At 32.8% G+C, this 17,676-nt stretch overlaps 1 protein-coding gene and 1 non-coding gene across 5 annotated transcripts; one reads left to right on the forward strand and one right to left on the reverse strand.

Annotated features, from left to right (window-relative positions):
• The first annotated feature begins 3,138 nt into the window (after positions 1-3,138).
• Positions 3,139-12,425, forward strand: LOC129896423 (26S proteasome non-ATPase regulatory subunit 4 homolog). Of its 4 annotated transcripts, none has more exons than XM_055972319.1 (10): positions 3,139-3,311; positions 3,443-3,556; positions 6,001-6,106; positions 8,341-8,455; positions 8,538-8,747; positions 8,830-9,127; positions 10,254-10,377; positions 10,917-11,011; positions 11,139-11,210; positions 12,067-12,425. In XM_055972319.1, exons 1-10 carry the CDS (start codon positions 3,300-3,302, stop codon positions 12,106-12,108), a joined length of 1,188 nt encoding a protein of 395 aa, XP_055828294.1. In that variant the 5' UTR covers positions 3,139-3,299; the 3' UTR covers positions 12,109-12,425. The 4 variants fall into 4 exon arrangements, with proteins under 4 accessions (XP_055828294.1, XP_055828295.1, XP_055828297.1 ...); XM_055972320.1 differs by having other exon boundaries at positions 12,070-12,425; XM_055972322.1 differs by having other exon boundaries at positions 11,139-11,205; positions 12,068-12,425.
• A 217-nt stretch (positions 12,426-12,642) lies between these two features.
• TRNAI-AAU (transfer RNA isoleucine (anticodon AAU)) lies at positions 12,643-12,716 on the reverse strand. Its single transcript has one exon. It is a non-coding gene; the product is annotated as a tRNA-Ile (tRNA).
• Positions 12,717-17,676: the final 4,960 nt, after the last annotated feature.

The following is a 17,676-nucleotide window of genomic DNA, read 5'->3' on the forward strand; positions in this document are numbered from 1 at the left end:
ATAAATTTGAGATTATAATCTTTAGACTACTAAAAAATAAGATCAAGCTTGATATTTAGAATAGAGTAGAATATGGAGATTGAATTTATACTTTGTTTTCTTATAGATATAAATTTATACTTTTAATCAAATAAAATATAAAAATAATTTTAAGTTTATTCTATATATATCACTTTATGCCATGAACCAAAAATCCCTCAAAGAATTGCAAAAGGAACGGGTTTCTACCACTCGAAGTGATTATAATTTGCTTAATATTTAAACTACAAATATTTATTGGCAACATTAAAATTGGTTATTAGTTCGTTCGAATTGACTTATTTTAGATATTTTAAAATTAAAATAGCTTTTAAAGATTCTCAAGTGCTTGAATAAGATTAAAAAGTGCTTTTAAGCACTTATTTTTAAGTCAAGATAATAAAATAAGTCATAAACCATAAAAGGGGCAGATTCAAGATTTTTGTTTTATGAGCTCAATTTTAAATTTTTTTAGTATTGAACTCGTTATATTCTTATAGTTATGGGTTCATATCTATTATTTATTAATTGATATGAATTTTTGTGTATAAAATTATATTCATGTCAAAAGTATTAAATTAACCCGTTATCTTTGAACGGCATCCGGCCCTAAACATAACTTAGGAGTTATAAGCTTGACTATTGTTATTTTGTGGTGGCCTTTAATTTTTGTCCCTCAAATTCATGGTCTTTAATTTTGCCACTGCTTCTTATTTAATGAAAAATTATGGTCAAGATATCCTTAACTATAACCTAATTTTTCAAGATAAAGTTTAGAGGATTTTTGCCTTGTCCGACATAAATTGTGTAATATCTAATTCGTAAAGTATAAGTGTATTAAACTTTTGTCTTTCCGATAAATTTTTTGAAGGAATTAGTTATGCCTCTTTAGGTATAACTTTGTGGGTTGTAGAACCCATGGACGGATCTACATGGAGGTCAGGGATTCACCCAAACCCCTTTCGTCGAATAATTACACTGTATATATATAGGATCAAATTCTATTTCTGTTAGTATATATATTAGAATGAACTTCTTTTGACACAAACAACAAGCTTAGTTAGTGGTTAAGGGGTTCAACAATCGCCTCACCAGGCAACAACTTTTTCCTCCTTTTTTTTTTCCCTTGAAAAATCCAATAGCAAAGTTGATATGGGCTCAACATTTGGGCTCAAAAACTCAATCCAATGAAAAATATTTGGGCTCAATGTGGAGCTTTGTTGTTTTTTTTCATTATTTTTATTTTTATGTCATTTCTCTTTTCCAATTTTCATTTGTTTAAATTTATTAGGTACATTATTTTCATTTTTGTATTTTATTCTTCTTATATTTATTGCTCATTTTATTTACGTAATTCTCTTTTTATATATTAATTCAAAGAAACTCTTTAAAAATATATGAATTATTCTTAACATGAAATTGAGATAGAAAAAATATTTTTTAAGGTAAGGTAAATTAAATTTGATAGAACAAAGAAATTTAAAAGGCATGAATATTCATGATATCGCTTTCTTATTTTTTTCAGAGAGATGTAAACTAAACCTATTTGATTTTTTTATCGCTTGTCTTTTATTTTTTACATGAAAAAACTTGTAAATTGAATAAATGAACTAAAAATCGGCAATGCCATTTATTTAGCTTTTTAATATGCGTTATAATATTAGCAACTCAATCCCTACACATTTTTAAAGAATCTTGAGAATTTTCAAAGTAACATATACTTGTACGAACACTAATTTTAAAAAATAAAAATAAAGTAGAACACTACAATATAAAAGGAAAAAAATCATAACTTTTTTAAAAAAAGACTCAATGGATCAAGGTAAAAGTAAGAAGAAACGCTATATGTGACTTGACAAAACAAGTTAAATTTAGCAGGTTAAGGTTAATTTTCTTCCTCGTTTTGCTTTATTTTTGGACTTACTTCTTTAAATATTGAGCCTCCTTTACAAAAATTCTAGCTCCGCCACTGATAGAACCGAACTTCTGACTCTATAGGTATTAGTTCGGTAGGAATAACTGTAGGCTATGAATTTCTTAAGCATAATGTGTTGAAGCTAAACTTATACAAGGCATGACATAAGGCATAACTTGTGCCTTCCAAATTTTTTTATGCCAATTATATTTTCAATCACTTTTTTATACTTAAACTGAAGGACCAAAAATTAAAAATCATCAATTTAAGAGTTACAAATTAATCACTTTCTCAAAATAAGGGGCATTTGTGCCAACGACCCATTAAAATTCGACTTTTATCCTCTACTACAATTCTCGACCTACAACCCGACTCCCAATCTTGATCCCATTCTCCACTCCAATCCAAAACCCAACTCCCAACTCAAGCTCCAGCTATTAATTCAAAACCTAACTCTTAATCCCGACTCCAAACTCCGACTTGAATTTGGAATTCAATATTGTCTCAAAATATAGGAGTTGGTGGAGGTAGACATATAGGAGTGGGTAAATTGTGTGAGCTACCTTTGATAAACGATGCAGGAGTACTTATTACGATCTTTGTTGGTGTATTAGGTGTGTTCTTATTGATCTAAAAAATATTTTTTCCAAATTTTTTCTTCTTCCATTTATACTTATATATAAAAAAAAGTGTATTTATCCAATTAAAATATAAAAGATCCAACTTCTTTAAATATAAATTAAATAAAGGAAAAGTTACATAAATACACAACTAATTTTACCATATTCTCTAAAATTTTCTACCACTTGAAAAAATTACAAAAATCCTTAATCTCTCATATTCTCAAATACATCACTTTATGTGATGTATCAGTCGGTTATATCACTTTACGTGATATATCGGAACATCAAATACATCACTTTATGCAATGTAACAATCATATACATCACTTTACTCGATGTATCGATCAGATATATCACTTTACGCGATGTATCAAGACATTTTGGAATGTATATACCACCAAATTTAAAATTATAATTTTAAAAAAAGTACAAATAGAATGTAATTAAGTATTAACATTATAAGATTTGTGTAATCTTTCCTTAAATAAATGAATTTTATTTTTTTAAAATATGAGCTCAAATGGACATGTGTTACTACTCTATATCATGCTATTTTCCATGAAATGTGTAAATAACCAACAATGCCCTACAAGAACAAATATTCCTTCTCACTTCCCAGTAATCTTCTTCAGTCATTACTATATAACCAGATAGAAATTACTTGTTCACCAAGTAAACCTGAATTCCTTTGATGCTTAAACCAACTGATTCTGCAGAAGTTTAATCTTCTGAATTAGTTAACAATGGTGGAGGAGGTCAGATTCTTCTCCCTTTTTTGTTGTTGTGAATACTCAGTTCAATCTGTAAAATCGGTTATGCAAATTAGAGTTTTTCGTTTTCTATTTAACAATCTTCTTATCTGTTTTTCGTAACTGTTTTCTGTCAGGCTATAATGATCTGTATTGATAATTCTGAGTGGATGCGTAATGGTGATTACCCGGACGACCGGTTTGATGCACAATGTTGGGCTTTTATTTCGATTTGTGGTGCTAAACACCTGGTTGGTAGTGTTTTGGCTATTACTGATTGTTTTTGAGTTATACAAAACTGTTGTTATCAGTGTTTATCAATGGAGTAAGGTGAACGTTAGAAAAAGACCAAGTGTAGCGTAGGGTTTGAAGCTCAATCTGACGCTGTTAGTTACCTCGTTTCATTTTTGGTGTTAAAATTCAGGTAGCTTAGTTTATTCAACTTTTGAATTGCTTTATTGACGGCGTTTTTGGTCATTATTGATTGTCTTTGAGTTATACAAATTGCTATGTGTTAATGTTATCAAAGGCGAAAAGTGAACCTTAGAAAAAGACCAAGTGTAGTGTAGCTTTTGAAGCTCAATCTGATGTTAGTTTTATTTTGTGGTGCTAAAACCCAGGTTGGTAGTGTTTTGGCCATTACCGATTATTTTCGACTTATACAAACTGCTATGTGTTAGTCTTATCAATGAGAAAAAGTGAACCTTAGAAAAAATACTTAGTGTAGGGTTTGAAGCTCAATCTGATGCTGTTAGTTTCATTTGTGGCGCGAACACCCAGGTAGTTTATTCAACCTTTGAATAGCTTGATTTTGGCGATAATTGATCGTCTTCGAGTTATACAAATTGCTATGTGTTAGTGTTATCAATGGCGAAAAGTGAACCTTAGAAAAAGACCAAGTATAGTGCCTAGTTTGAAGCTCAATCTGATGCTGTTAGTTTCATTTGTGGTGCTTAAACCTAGGTAGTTTATTCAATATTTGAATAGCTTTGTTAAAGTGTGTGACCATCTCATCTAAAAACTTAAGCTGTTAGAAAGAACACACTTTTATTATTTAATTGTATTCTCAACACACACCTCACGTGATGGTCTGATTCTTTTTCATGGGCCAAGCACATGAAAATTCTTTTTTGATTTGGTTGGCGGTGAGATTTGATCTCAGGACCTCTGCCTGCTCTGATACCATGTTAAAGTGGTGATCATCTCATCTAAAAGTTTAAGCTGTTAGAGAAGACAACAACAACAACAACATACCCAGTGAAATCCCACAAGTGGGGTCTAGGGAGGGTAAGATGTACGCAAATCTTACCACTACCTCATGGAGATAGAGAGCCTGTTAGAGAGAGCACACTTTTATTATTTAATTATATTCTCAACAAGCTTGTTGACGGTTTTTTGGCCATAATTGATTGTCTTCGAGTTATACAAATTGCTATGTATTAGTGTTATCAAAACGAGAAGTGAACCTTAAAAAAAGGACCAAGTATAGTGTAGAGTTTAATGAGACAAAGGGCAAATGTAGAAATTACAAAAAAGTATATATGTAATTCAAGAACAACAACGATAAGATATTGTTTCCGATAGATCCTAATTCAAGAACAATAACTAGAAATACATACAACAATTAATTTGTGAAAATGAACTGACTAAAAAGTGTATCAGTTTTGTCTCGCTGTCCTGTGAGGCAGCGTGTTGGGACTTGGGTAGATAGTATTAGCATCAGTGGGGAATTTATAGTGTAAATTTTGGGGGGCATAAACCCATGACTTTCCATAAAACTAGGTAATTTATGTTATATATTTTCTAAAATTGGTATAATATTATCTGTTGGTACCCATGCTATAAGAATGCCAAATGGTGTAGTTGGTTGAAGGTTGAGTATTTTACCTAGAGGACTAGAGATCAACTCCCACTTAATACATTTTTTTACTTTTTTTTTTTGTGGTTCACCATGTTCCAGAAATCTTGAATTTGCCACTGATTAGCATTATTCTCGTAGTTTCGTGTTGTCCAATTACTATCAATACCTGTTGTTTCTTGTGCTTCGTTTATCGCATTATTCTGCTTTGTATGGTATGTTACGCTTTCTCTATTATTTTATTTGCCTTGTTTTACCTCTGTATTGTCTGTTTTAAACTACCTTGTTATGTGTTTTGAGCTTGGTAATTTGGAAACAAGCTCTCTATCTCCATGAGGTAGGGGTAAGGTCTGTATACACTCTACCCTATCCAGACCCGACCTGTGGGAATACACTGGGTATGTTGTTGTTGTTGAGTTGACAAAAGTACTACTAACTGCAATAGTTACTGGTTAGTGATATACTTTTCAAGAGGGAGCCCATGGGTAATGAGACACCCGCCATAGGTGCTTTGATGCTTTAATCTCAACATGTTTTGCATCTTAGCTTCTGGGCTTAAGTGCGCCTCAAATGAGCTTTTGACAACACTGTTGTGAATATAGTTGAAGATTTTCCTAAAAATATATACTTATACGAAGTTTGTGAACTATCACTAAGTGGTGGGTGCAGTGGTCCTCCACACCTACTGATCACGTGTTTTACTCTTCTTAGGATTTCTGTGAATAGCTGACTCAATGGCGTTACAGTGTATTTCAGCAATGTCTTACCTTTTAGTAAGCACCGAGTCTATACTCTTGACTGTTCCATTGTGTCATGATTTGGTTAATCTATTTGCAGTCAAACCCTGAGAATACAGTTGGAGCATTGACCATGGCTGGCAAAGGAGTTCGTGTATTAGTCACTCCGACCAGTGACTTTGGAGAACAGTTATCTTGCATTCGCGGTAAGCTTCTCTGCATGGCTATGCTTTTATTCTTAGTAATTTATTACTATGTAGACGCCATTAAAATCACTTCTATAGGTTTTGCAGCTTGCTATCTTGACATTAGATTTAATGGAATCTAGGTTTACTAGAACTTTTTGAGATTATGATGCCTAGAACAAGTGTGGAAGATTAGTGATTGGTTTAGAGTAATGACTCTATGTGGTTCTAGTGCCACTTCTGTAGGATCTTGACAAAGGTTTATCCAAATTTTACTAGATAGTACTCTAGATTTGCTTTTCTAGATAGTACTCTCGATTTGTTGGTGGTCACTTGCGTGTGCCTAAAGACACTTGTTTCTTCCTGTCCAGGCTATTCCTTCTTTACCATTTGTGCAATTACATTTTTGTCCTCCGTTGGAAGATTTACATAAGAGGGTTACCAACTAAGTTGCTCGGACTCGGGTGCGGGTGTTTGAGACGGATGCGAATCCGAGAGTCGGATTCGGCAAAATCTAAATTTTAAGATTTGAGGATACGAACCCGAGTATGGATACGGGTGCGGTGATTCGGCTAAAAATATTCAATATTATAAAAATATAGTTATAAAGATAAAGATATTCTTCCCCTCAGAAAAGAAAAAGAAAGTCATTCAAGACCTTTCACCAACTCTTCTTAAAGATCATTGCTACTGTCTATCATAAGTCGGAACACAATCGCTTGAATATTTAACATCTCTCTGTTTGGCTTGAAACATGAAGGAACGAATATTGACCAATAGGAAAAGTATCTTGGTCAAAGTATCTAATGTGGGTTGACCGAATCCCACACGTATCCCGCATCTGCACCCGTCTGATATATCAGATGTGGATTGTCCATGGACTCTTGGTCAAAGTATCTGATGTGGATTGACCGAATCCCACACGTATCCCACACCCTCACCCGCACCCGTCTCGTGTCGACACGGGTGCGGCAACAAAAATGAAGAGTCCTCGCAACTTAGTTTACCAATCTTCCTGATATCACCACGTCATTTGTGACGAAACCTATTTATACCCTTCATAATTTTTTATAAATTAAAAGGGGCAACGAGGTGCACTAAGCTCCCGTTATGTGCAGGGTTAGGGGAAGGGCCCGACCACAAGGATCTATTGTATGTAGCCTTACCTTGCATTTCTGCCAGAGGCTGTTTCCAAGGATTGAACCCGTGACCTCCTGGTTACATGGCAGCAACTTTACCAGTTACTCCAAGGCTTCCCTTCATAAATTTTTAAAAATTATCCAAACAATTTGCAGCTATGTGCTATATGTAAAAAGAGAGAGAATGAAAATGTGTCTTTTGCTTAATAATATGTAATAAAAGATAACCTGTTCCTACACTGTGTCTGATGACATTTTTAGTCCCTTATTTGGCAAAGGCAGAGGCGGAAGCTTTTATATGCCATCCAAATGAAAGAAACAAAACAAAACAGAATGAGAAGGCTGACTTTCTTAGGATGAAACGATGGGTGTAGGATAAAGACCTGCAGGTATGTGATATCTGTAATAACACATTAGTACTACAAACTGGTAGAGGGAAAGAGCGGTAATGAATAAGAGCCCAAAGTTTGAACTGGAAGGACTGGTAATGCCTAAAGGATTGGGAAAAAAGTTGAGGATTTCTTTGTGAACTTCTGCATAGAAAGTCAGTAAGATCCTCAATTTGGGTTTCCTCAATTATTAACTATTCATTTATATGTTGTATTGATGTACTTGCAATCACAATAGAACAGCCAATGCCTCCCTAGTACTTGAATTTTATTCAACTGAAGAAGATGGCTGTGGAAAGATAATCTCAAAGCTAGTGTAGATGCAGTGCTTGTCCCTCGAAGCAAAGGTAAAGACCAAGACATTGAAGATTTTGAATCTGAACGCACTTTCCTCGGGTCGAACGGCTGTCGATCCTGGCCTGATGAGAAAAGCGTTTCCACAGCCAGTGTTTACTTTTTTTTCTTTTTAGTAGGGGGAAGAGAAAATGGGGGAAGGACTTACAAGTGGAGAATCGAATACTCACCAACAAGGTGAAAATTCAGGTTGCCAACCAACTGAGCTACTAAGATTCTCCTAAAGCTAGTGTATACTTGACTATAATGTCTATATGATACTCACATCCTTGTCATCTTCAGATGTTTTTTTAACTATACATTGTCTAATAATCTCCTTTTAATAGTTCCATTTCAATTTCTTATGTGATTGGCCTTTTTCTTACCTTTTCAGGATTAAATATTGGTGGTGAGATGAATTTGGCTGCTGGACTCCAGGTGGCACAGATGGCTCTGAAGCATCGGCAAAACAAAACGCAGCAGCAGAGGATCATTCTTTTTGCTGGCAGGTGATGACTTTTTCCTGAGTAGTCATTGCTGCCTCAACTGTTGATTTTTTTGTCTCTGTATTGACGTTTACTATTTGTTCAGCCCTGTTAAACAAGACAAGAGGGTCTTGGAGATGATTGGAAGAAAGTTGAAGAAGCATAGCGTAGCTCTAGATGTTGTTGATTTTGGTCAAGAAGATGCGAAGAAGGCTGAGAAGCTTGAGGCATTAGTTGCTGCAGTTAACAACAATGATAACAGTCACATCATTCATATTCCTCCTGGGGCTAGAAAACTTTCTGATGTGCTAATGAGGTTGTTAGCAATATTTTACCATCTTTCACTTTAAACCAGATAACCTTCATAACATATCATGTTGTTCATCTGAAATTGGCAGTAGTCCTATCTTTACCGCAGATGTTAAGTCTAGAGATAGATATGCTGCAGTTACTGCTGGTGCAGGGCCTGGCTATGATTTTGGTGTTGATCCTAACTTGGATCCTGAGCTTGCTCTGGCACTTCGAGTTTCAATGGAGGAGGAAAGGGCTAGACAAGCAGCAGCAGCAAAGAAGGCTGCACAAGAAGCTGCAAAACAAGAAAAAGGAGAAATGCAGTCAACTTCCCAGGACGTTACAATGACTGAAAATGTCAGTGCCCGAAGGTCTGAAACTGAAAACAAGGCAGCTGATCTACTGGTTGGTATCTCACTATTTTAGAAATTTCTGAGGACCTTTTGAGTTATTTGAAAAATTGTAGATTAAAAGAAGAAACTGGTATTCTTTCGAATGTTAATTTTTTGTTTGCCATTTTAATTTTTGGTGACTGGGGGTTCCATTTGTATTTTGTTGGCACATGACATATGTATGTTAAATGATAGGCCCTTTACGGGCAATCATTAAGGCTTGTCTCCAATGTTGCTCGGCCTATTGGAGCTTGGGACTATATGGAGATTTGAGTATCTAGTAGGGATTTTACACACGACCAAGTATGTCAGGAAGACCAAGCCTTATGTGTGAGGCGTTAAGTTCCACATTGTCCTGGTGCCTATTGATTGCCCAAGTTTGGGAAGGTTGCAACTTGCATGTATATACACTGTTTCTCTTTTTCCTTTTTTTGAGGGGGTGGGGGAAGGAGAATAGGAGGGATTGTACTTGTTAGCCAATTATTGATCATGAACAAATTGATTTGTGGGATTTCTTGAATTCTTTATTTTGTTGAGCTTAAAAGAGAAACATGTCCAGTGAGGATTCATATGTTCGACCTCAACTTGTTTGGGATTGAGACAGAGTAGTAGTAGTTGATGTTACTTGAATCCTTTATTTTCTCGAGTGTGAAGAATATATGAACATTGCCCAAAAGGCGGTAGTATAAAGAGACAATTATCCATATCCTTATTGCAATGTGGGAATCTGACATTTCTCCTCCACACGCCTAGGGCATTTGGATCATTGACAATATAAGATGGGCCCAACATTGGGTAAACCAAGTATAGAGATGAGTGTTGCTCTGAAACCATGTGAAGAAAGGGGGATCTTGGGCCTAACTCCACCCCAAAAGTTAGCTCACGAAGTGAGGATTGCCCAATGACATATAAGGAGACAATAGCCAGTACCCTCAACCATTGACTGTTAACATGGAGCATACTTATATGTAACTATGATGTCGTCTAAAATTTTATTTTATCTTCTCATACCTAGCAGAGAAACTTGTAGAGATAGAAATTTCAAGAAAATGAGTTAAAGCTTGTAGGTTTTATAGTGTTTGGCCTTTTATTACTCCCCAATTAAAGTAACTTCTGAACAATAAATTGATCCCTTACAGGATAATGATCTTGCCCTGTTACAACAAGCACTTGCAATGTCGAGGGATGATTCTTCCTCCGACATTGCTACAAGAGGCACAGACATGTCAGAAGCAGATTTTGAAGATCAGGAGTTGCTACTAGGTTGGTTATTATATTGGCATGCCAAATTCTTTTGTTGGCTTATATCATTAGTTCATAGACTTACTTGTCTAAGTTTTTGAAACTGGTAACATCAAGTTCTTTTTACTTGCCTTTTCAATTGATTTCTAGTAGATGGTGAATTTTACCAACTTCTGTTACATACATTCTATAATATGTGCCTGTCTCTCACTTGAGGAGGTTCTGGTAATTGCCCTCTCATTTTCTAAATAGTTTGCACTTTGCATAATGTATTTGAAATAAGAAGATTATCAGAGTTTAAATGTAATATATTTTTGAAGAACTGTCTTTTTACCATACTTTGCCATCCTGTATATCATCCAAATGATCTTTAAATGACAAAAGGTGTAAATACAAGTCATTGTTAATTACCTCTTAGATGACCTTGGTTAGTGCTATCAAAACTTTAATTGCTACAAATGGCTGTAACTGTGCAGAATTCTTCTTACACTATCAGCTATTTGTGCAAAGGTGCTAAGTTATGCTTTTCTGATATGTTCTGTTGCTACTTATGCTTGCAGCTCTTCAATTGTCCGTACAGAACAATTCAAAAGATGAGACAGATGTCACTAAATTGTTGGCAGACCAATCATTCGTGTCATCAATTTTGGCTTCAGTAAGTTTTCTATGCTGAGTAAAAGATGACGCTCCTATTAGTATGATCATAAAGTATCTTTTTATCCTAGGGGTATCAAACTTCATATCTCCTTTGATTTTCATTTCATGGTATGTTTGCTACCCAGCTTCCAGGTGTTGATCCGAATGACCCTTCAATTGAAGGTTTACTTGCTTCTATGCAAAGCCAGTCTGAGTCGGTGAGTTAATTTGGCTGATAAGATTATATTAAAAAGCATGTTAATGTTTTGTTGTAGTGCCATGTCTATTTCTAATCTGTGTCTTTTACATGTTATGTGGTCAATTTGTTGTAGATTTCTAACAATGTATCAGCATTGTTTAGTGGTGACTTTAAGTTAAATGTTAGTTCTTTCAGATGTCAAAACAGACACGCTCCTTGAATTTCAGAAATATAGTCTAGAGCTTGAAAGTTAATCTAAGAACTGTGGCACCAGACATATGCACGCACACCTACTGCGTTGTGTATTAATGTGTATCTAAAAGGGAATTCAAGGGTCTTTTTTTTGTGCAGACTAGTTGGCTGAAAGTGATGATGTATATAACTCTCTTTTGGGTCAGGGGGAACACCTTTTGTTTTACTAGATACTTTGAGCATTTCAATTTTTACACCTTGCTAATGATCCAAAAAAATGAAGATGAAAGAATCGAAGAAATACTTTTAGACTAAGCTGAGATCATTCTTGAAGTAACGATGTTTTATAGACCCTTAGGGCCGAATCATTCCGAAAGAAACGGAAGGCAAGAAGGAGAGGTGACCAATGAGGTGGAAGGCAACAAAAGGAATATGGAGTTTGTATTCTTCCTAGTTTCAGCTATCTAAATTACCTTGCGTGTGAATGATGCTATACTGATTTATGTGCCTTCTTTTTTGTGTCATATTCCTTAATCCAATAGGTACTTAGCTTCTTCTATTGTCACACACTTTAATGTGAATCTCATGTTTTCTTTGGGTTTGTGTGGACGTAACGAGACACATCATTGTATATTTTTTGTTTTATGAGCATTCCATCTCACTTGTGTCTATTTTCATCATAGCAGAATGATGAGAACAAGGAACAACAAGAGGACAAGAAGTGATGATATGCCCAAATCTTATTGTTCTCATAATTGTGCTTATATCATAGGGATGTGACTATTTTTCTTTGTAGGCCAACAAATTCAGTTGGTAGTCAAGAAATGATGCAGATTGATGAAATTTGATTCTGGGAGTGGGGTTTATAGTGCCTTTTTTGTAAAAAAATAATAATCAAACTAGTACTTGTTACCCTTGACCTTGCTTCTCAATGTGAAATATAGTTGTACTGAGAAAATGTCAAATGTCCAACCTGTGTTTACTATTGCATGGGGTGATTTGAGTTTGGCTTTCTACTTGATGTCTTGTTTTTTTTGGTTTACCAGAGTTGTACATATTGATGGCGTTTTTAGTAATCTTATAAGTTGGTAAAACTGACGTTTACGTACTTTTGGCTTATTTATGCGTTGGTAAATACAAAATGCCTAAAAGCCAAGTGCTTGTAAGCTAAGCACAATGTCAATTTATGGTGGTTGGTTTATTTCATAAACAAAAACTTTTTACTCACCCTGTTTTAATTTAACCAAAAAAAGAACATTTGGCCCATGCAGGTCTCGAACCTGCGACCTTCGCGTTATTAGCACGACGCTCTAACCAACTGAGCTAATGGGCCTCATGTCTTTTAAGCAATGCTAATCTATCAAATAATATAATTTGAAGCTTTTATTGAACTCCAATGTATACCCAATGAGATAAACCGATGGAGTATTGAGCATAGATGTTAATACGATATGATACAACTTCAGATTATTGAGGATATGATCTTAAATATGATGATATGGATGTCGTGGATTAGAGTAGTAGGTAGTTCAACTTTGATCCACTTTTCGGTGGATTTAGGTTTGATGGGAGCCTGGAAGCATTATTTTAGTCGTAGTATTAGCGTTATACATGCACTGCTTTTTCTTATTAATTGATATATTCTCTTTACTATCTGTAATCTCTTTTTCGTAAATACTTTAATTTGTTGCACTTGAAATGAAAATATAGGTGTTGGGTAGATATAGGATTGCTTTCTTTCCTCATAAGATTGTTTTCGTGTATTGATAAACATTCCCTAGCATATGGCGGTATTTGTTTGGATTTTTGCCAAGCTTGATTGGCAACAGCAAGTAGTGCATATATCAGTGAACTTTACTCTTCTCTCTATATTCTATCTTTTTCAGACTCCACTTATGAGATTTCAGTGAACATGATGTTGTTGTTGCTTCGTTTGGCTAAGGAAAGTAAGCATGACTCGAAACATGAAACCAACACTATAAATTATTTCGAGTTTCTTAATTGTTTTAATAAGAACAATCTAAACGTGTCACTTTCATAATGAAATATCGTAAAAAAAAATTATACTAAATCCCAAAACTCAATAAACTAAAAGCCTTTTCCTTAGCATAGTCTATATCCATAGTTGATGCAACTCTGTACCAACGCCTCACAAATACTTTCACTTTTCCTTAATTTTCATATTGATAGGTTTTTTATATTAATTTCTTTCTCGTAAAACCACTAAACTAGCTAATCATATTACGTTGTAGATTTTCTACTTTTTGGTATATTGCTTCTTTATAGGATATTTTTCCTTTATTAATAAAATTATGGGAAAATTATGCGAACAGACAAATATATACTAGTTAATTAGCTAACATTACTATAGTTTAAATTAATTATGGCTCGCGGAAATTCGGAATATATAATTGCATTTACACAAACTATTTATATTGTCTATAATAGTACACAAACTATTTATATTGTCAATATATAAAAATTAGATTCTTCCGATTTTGTACTAAATAAAAATATAATGTACCGTGTATCTTCATAGACATGTCATTTCAGACACCTATTAGTTCGATGTGAAAGGGATGAATACAAAAATTAATTTTCTAATGATCAAACAAATTTTTACTCTGACTGAAGTTGAATTGTCAATATATAAAATTTAAATTCTATCGATTTTGTACTAAACAAGAATATAATGTATAGTGTATCTTCACAGACAGATCATTTCAGACACCTATTAGTTCGATGCGAATGAGACGAATCAGAAAAATTAATTTTTGAATGATCAAACAAGTTTTTACTCTGATTGATATTGACTGACTCGATAGTTAACTGTAATCCTTTTTACGCTCGTCACATATCTAATCAAATAGTCTATTTCCCATTTATTTTCACTAATATAAAACATGAGCTAAAGTTATTGACAACCCAGCAAATTACCCTACATCCATATAACCATAAATAGACCAAGGTGTGCATAGAGAGAGACAATTCCAACAGAGAACAACACTGCATATTTAATGATAGCTATATCTTGTTATTGAGTTAGGTTTCAATTATCGGAGTAATTGAGTTCTGTCGAATTCATTATCAACATGCTAGCTTCGTTTCTGATCGGATTGTCAATTTAATGTAGCTAGAAGCTATATATTTGGGGAGGGAGCACTTCCCTTTTAATAAATTTTAAGATTTTTTAATAAATTTTAAGAGGTACATATTTAAATTAATCAAATATTTCAAATTGAATATTAAATATCAGATGAAATTAAGAAGAAAAAAAAACTTCCCACAAATATGATTTTTTATGAAATGAAGTTAGGAACCCACATTTTGGTGGATACAAAATTTTCATCGACGTGTACAAAGAATTATATAATTCGACACTAATGATTAAATGACTTAACGAAGTAAGAATGTAGATAATCATAACTAAATAAGAAAAATATATGTATAAATATATATCATATATTTATGGTTTAATATAAATATTCGATGCATGTATTTCGTTATTGCAATTAACAAATTTTCTTTTTTTAGTTGTGGTTATTGCAACACGTATAAAAGCAATGAATTTTTGAATAATTTTTGTTTCGTTAGGACATGATATTCACTTGGAGACAGGCTCTACCATATCAAAATCCAGAAAGAAAAAAAAAACAATAAAAAAAGTTATTTACTCGATCACAAATATTTCTTAAATGCCTCTAATAAAGAGGTAATTAGTCAAAAAAAAAAAAAAAATTAGAAATCCTTGGGAAAACTCGCAGTAGTTATCCTTCAAGTGCGCACTGAATCAATCCACTTCTATGCAATAGCTCACAAATCATATAAAATGTGTAAATCGTATTAAACAAGTTCGATGTGACAAGCTCGATTAAGAAGACATTGACTGGGAAAATAGATTACGGGCCTCCCTTATAATATGATCAGGTGCACCAACCCAACCACCCTTAAAAATTATAACAATCAATTTCATTTTACATTTTATCATCCATTTTCAAAGCTTTATCGCCCTATTAATTTAAATTTAGCAGGATAAATTCATTAAAGGAATAAAAATATTTCTTTGTGTGATTTTTTTTAAAACTCAAATTCTAAGACTTTTATTAAAGATAAAATAAAATATCACACTCCAATATAGTACTGTAAATAAATTTCATAATGATATCAGTGCAATGATTTGGAAATTTTCAAGCACATCATATGATAATTATATCGACATTTTCATGATTTAAAAATAACTAAACTCCCTTTTGGTAGATTTTAAAGTTAAAATTTGAAATTTTGAGTTTTGAAGTTGTATTTAGATATGTATTTTGTTTTTTTAAAATAAAAGTTTTGTAAGTGAAAATTTCAAAGTTTCATTAAGAACTTGTAAATATTTGAAGATCAAAATTTATCTGGTTAAATTTCATGTTCAAACAGATATTTGAAGGCAAATTTTAAAAATTACTATTAAAGCTATGGCTAAACGCTAGCTAAATTTTACATTTTTTTCTTCAAAACTTGGGAGTACGTAAGAAAAGTAAAAATGAAGAATCGAATTCTCGCCAATAAAATAAAAATTCAGATAACTAATTAACTGAGCTATTAAAATTTTTGAGCTAAATTTTACATTTTTTTCTTCAAAACTTGGGAGTACGTAAGAAAAGTAAAAATGAAGAATCGAATTCTCGCCAATAAAATAAAAATTCAGATAACTAATTAACTGTGCTATTAAAATTTTTGAGCTAAATTTTACATTTTTTTTCTTCAAAACTTGGGAGTACGTAAGAAAAGTAAAAATGAAGAATCGAATTCTCGACAATAAAATAAAAATTCAGATAACTAATTAACTGAGCTATTAAAATTTTTGAGCTAAATTTTACATTTTTTTCTTCAAAACTTGGGAGTACGTAAGAAAAGTAAAAATGAAGAATCAAATTCTCGCCAATAAAATGAAAATTCAGATAACTAATTAATTGAGCTATTAAAATTTTTGAGCTAAATTTTACATTTTTTTCTTCAAAACTTGGGAGTACGTAAGAAAAGTAAAAATAAAGAATCGAATTCTCGCCAATAAAATGAAAATTCAGATAACTAATTAACTGAGTTACTAAAATTTTTGAGCTAAATTTTACATGTCCCCACGGATGAACAGAATCTTGTCTACTTTTTGGAGACAAATGCCAATTAATGTCAATTTGCCACTAAGATATGTTTTTTTCCCATTCTTAGCAGTCAATTTGTCATATTTTATTGTTATTACTCACACAATTAGGGATACAATGAGAGGATTGTAATTGACCAATTGACCCCATCAAAATTCTTTGGGACCCATTTGACCACAATTTTTTTTTAAAAATTATTTTAAATAATTTTTCACTTTATTTTAAAATCAAATAACAATAGTATGAAATATAAAATGAGAAAACTTTACTTAAAGATAATCTGATCTTGTCATACCTTTAATAATGAGCAATGGCCAATTAACAAATGCAATATTATACCAATTGAAGGTGTTACAAAGAAATAAAATCAAATCTATGATCACATGAAATGAAAGTCATTTGTAAATTCATTTAAGGGGGAAGATTATTGTTTTTCATACCGAAAATTCGAACTTGAAATCTCTAATTAAAAATATATATTTTTTATTCATCCCGTCATGACATTTCATGGTATTTATAAATATCTATTGTCTCTTAGAAGCAACGGTTGGTAAGATTTTCTTTAATTCACTTGACACTTTCATGTGAAGATACAATTTATTGCATGCAATCCTGAAATATCACACGTTCAACCAGTTTGAATTCATTTTAATTTATGTGATAATATTAATTTTTTTTTGATTCATTCAAAAAAGAATTAGACTTTTAATTTTATCCTTAATGAGAAATTTTTATAGTAACATAAATATTAGTAAGTATATAACAAAATATATGTCCTAAGAGTGTCTATGTAATATGAATCTAGAAAAGTACTATGAAAACGAAGTGGGGTGAGGCATGGAGGGTCGGATTGGTCACAAGATGAGAGTGGAGATGAAATAATGAGCTTCAAATTAAATATCACTTGAAAAACTTATTTTTCCTCATTTGAGAAGTTATTTTTCTATATTTGACTAATCAAATATGAAAAATTAGTTAGACTACCATTATGTATGTATTACAACACACCAAAAGTTATCTAGACTAACTATCCGTTGTTCCATTTTACTATTCGAACTATTACTATCTATGTATACAACACACCTCGAAACTATCTTGACAACTATCTTTTGTTTCCTTTTACTATCTGAATTATCATCATTTATG

This window comes from Solanum dulcamara, chromosome 7, assembly GCF_947179165.1.
Source record: "Solanum dulcamara chromosome 7, daSolDulc1.2, whole genome shotgun sequence".
Taxonomy (NCBI): domain Eukaryota; kingdom Viridiplantae; phylum Streptophyta; class Magnoliopsida; order Solanales; family Solanaceae; genus Solanum; species Solanum dulcamara.

Coding starts and splice junctions, on each gene's coding strand:
- LOC129896423 (XM_055972319.1), top strand. Junction 8,748..8,829: donor CTTTCTGATGTGCTAATGAG/GTTGTTAGCAAT, acceptor TGAAATTGGCAG/TAGTCCTATCTTTACCGCAG. Junction 10,378..10,916: donor AGATCAGGAGTTGCTACTAG/GTTGGTTATTAT, acceptor TTATGCTTGCAG/CTCTTCAATTGTCCGTACAG.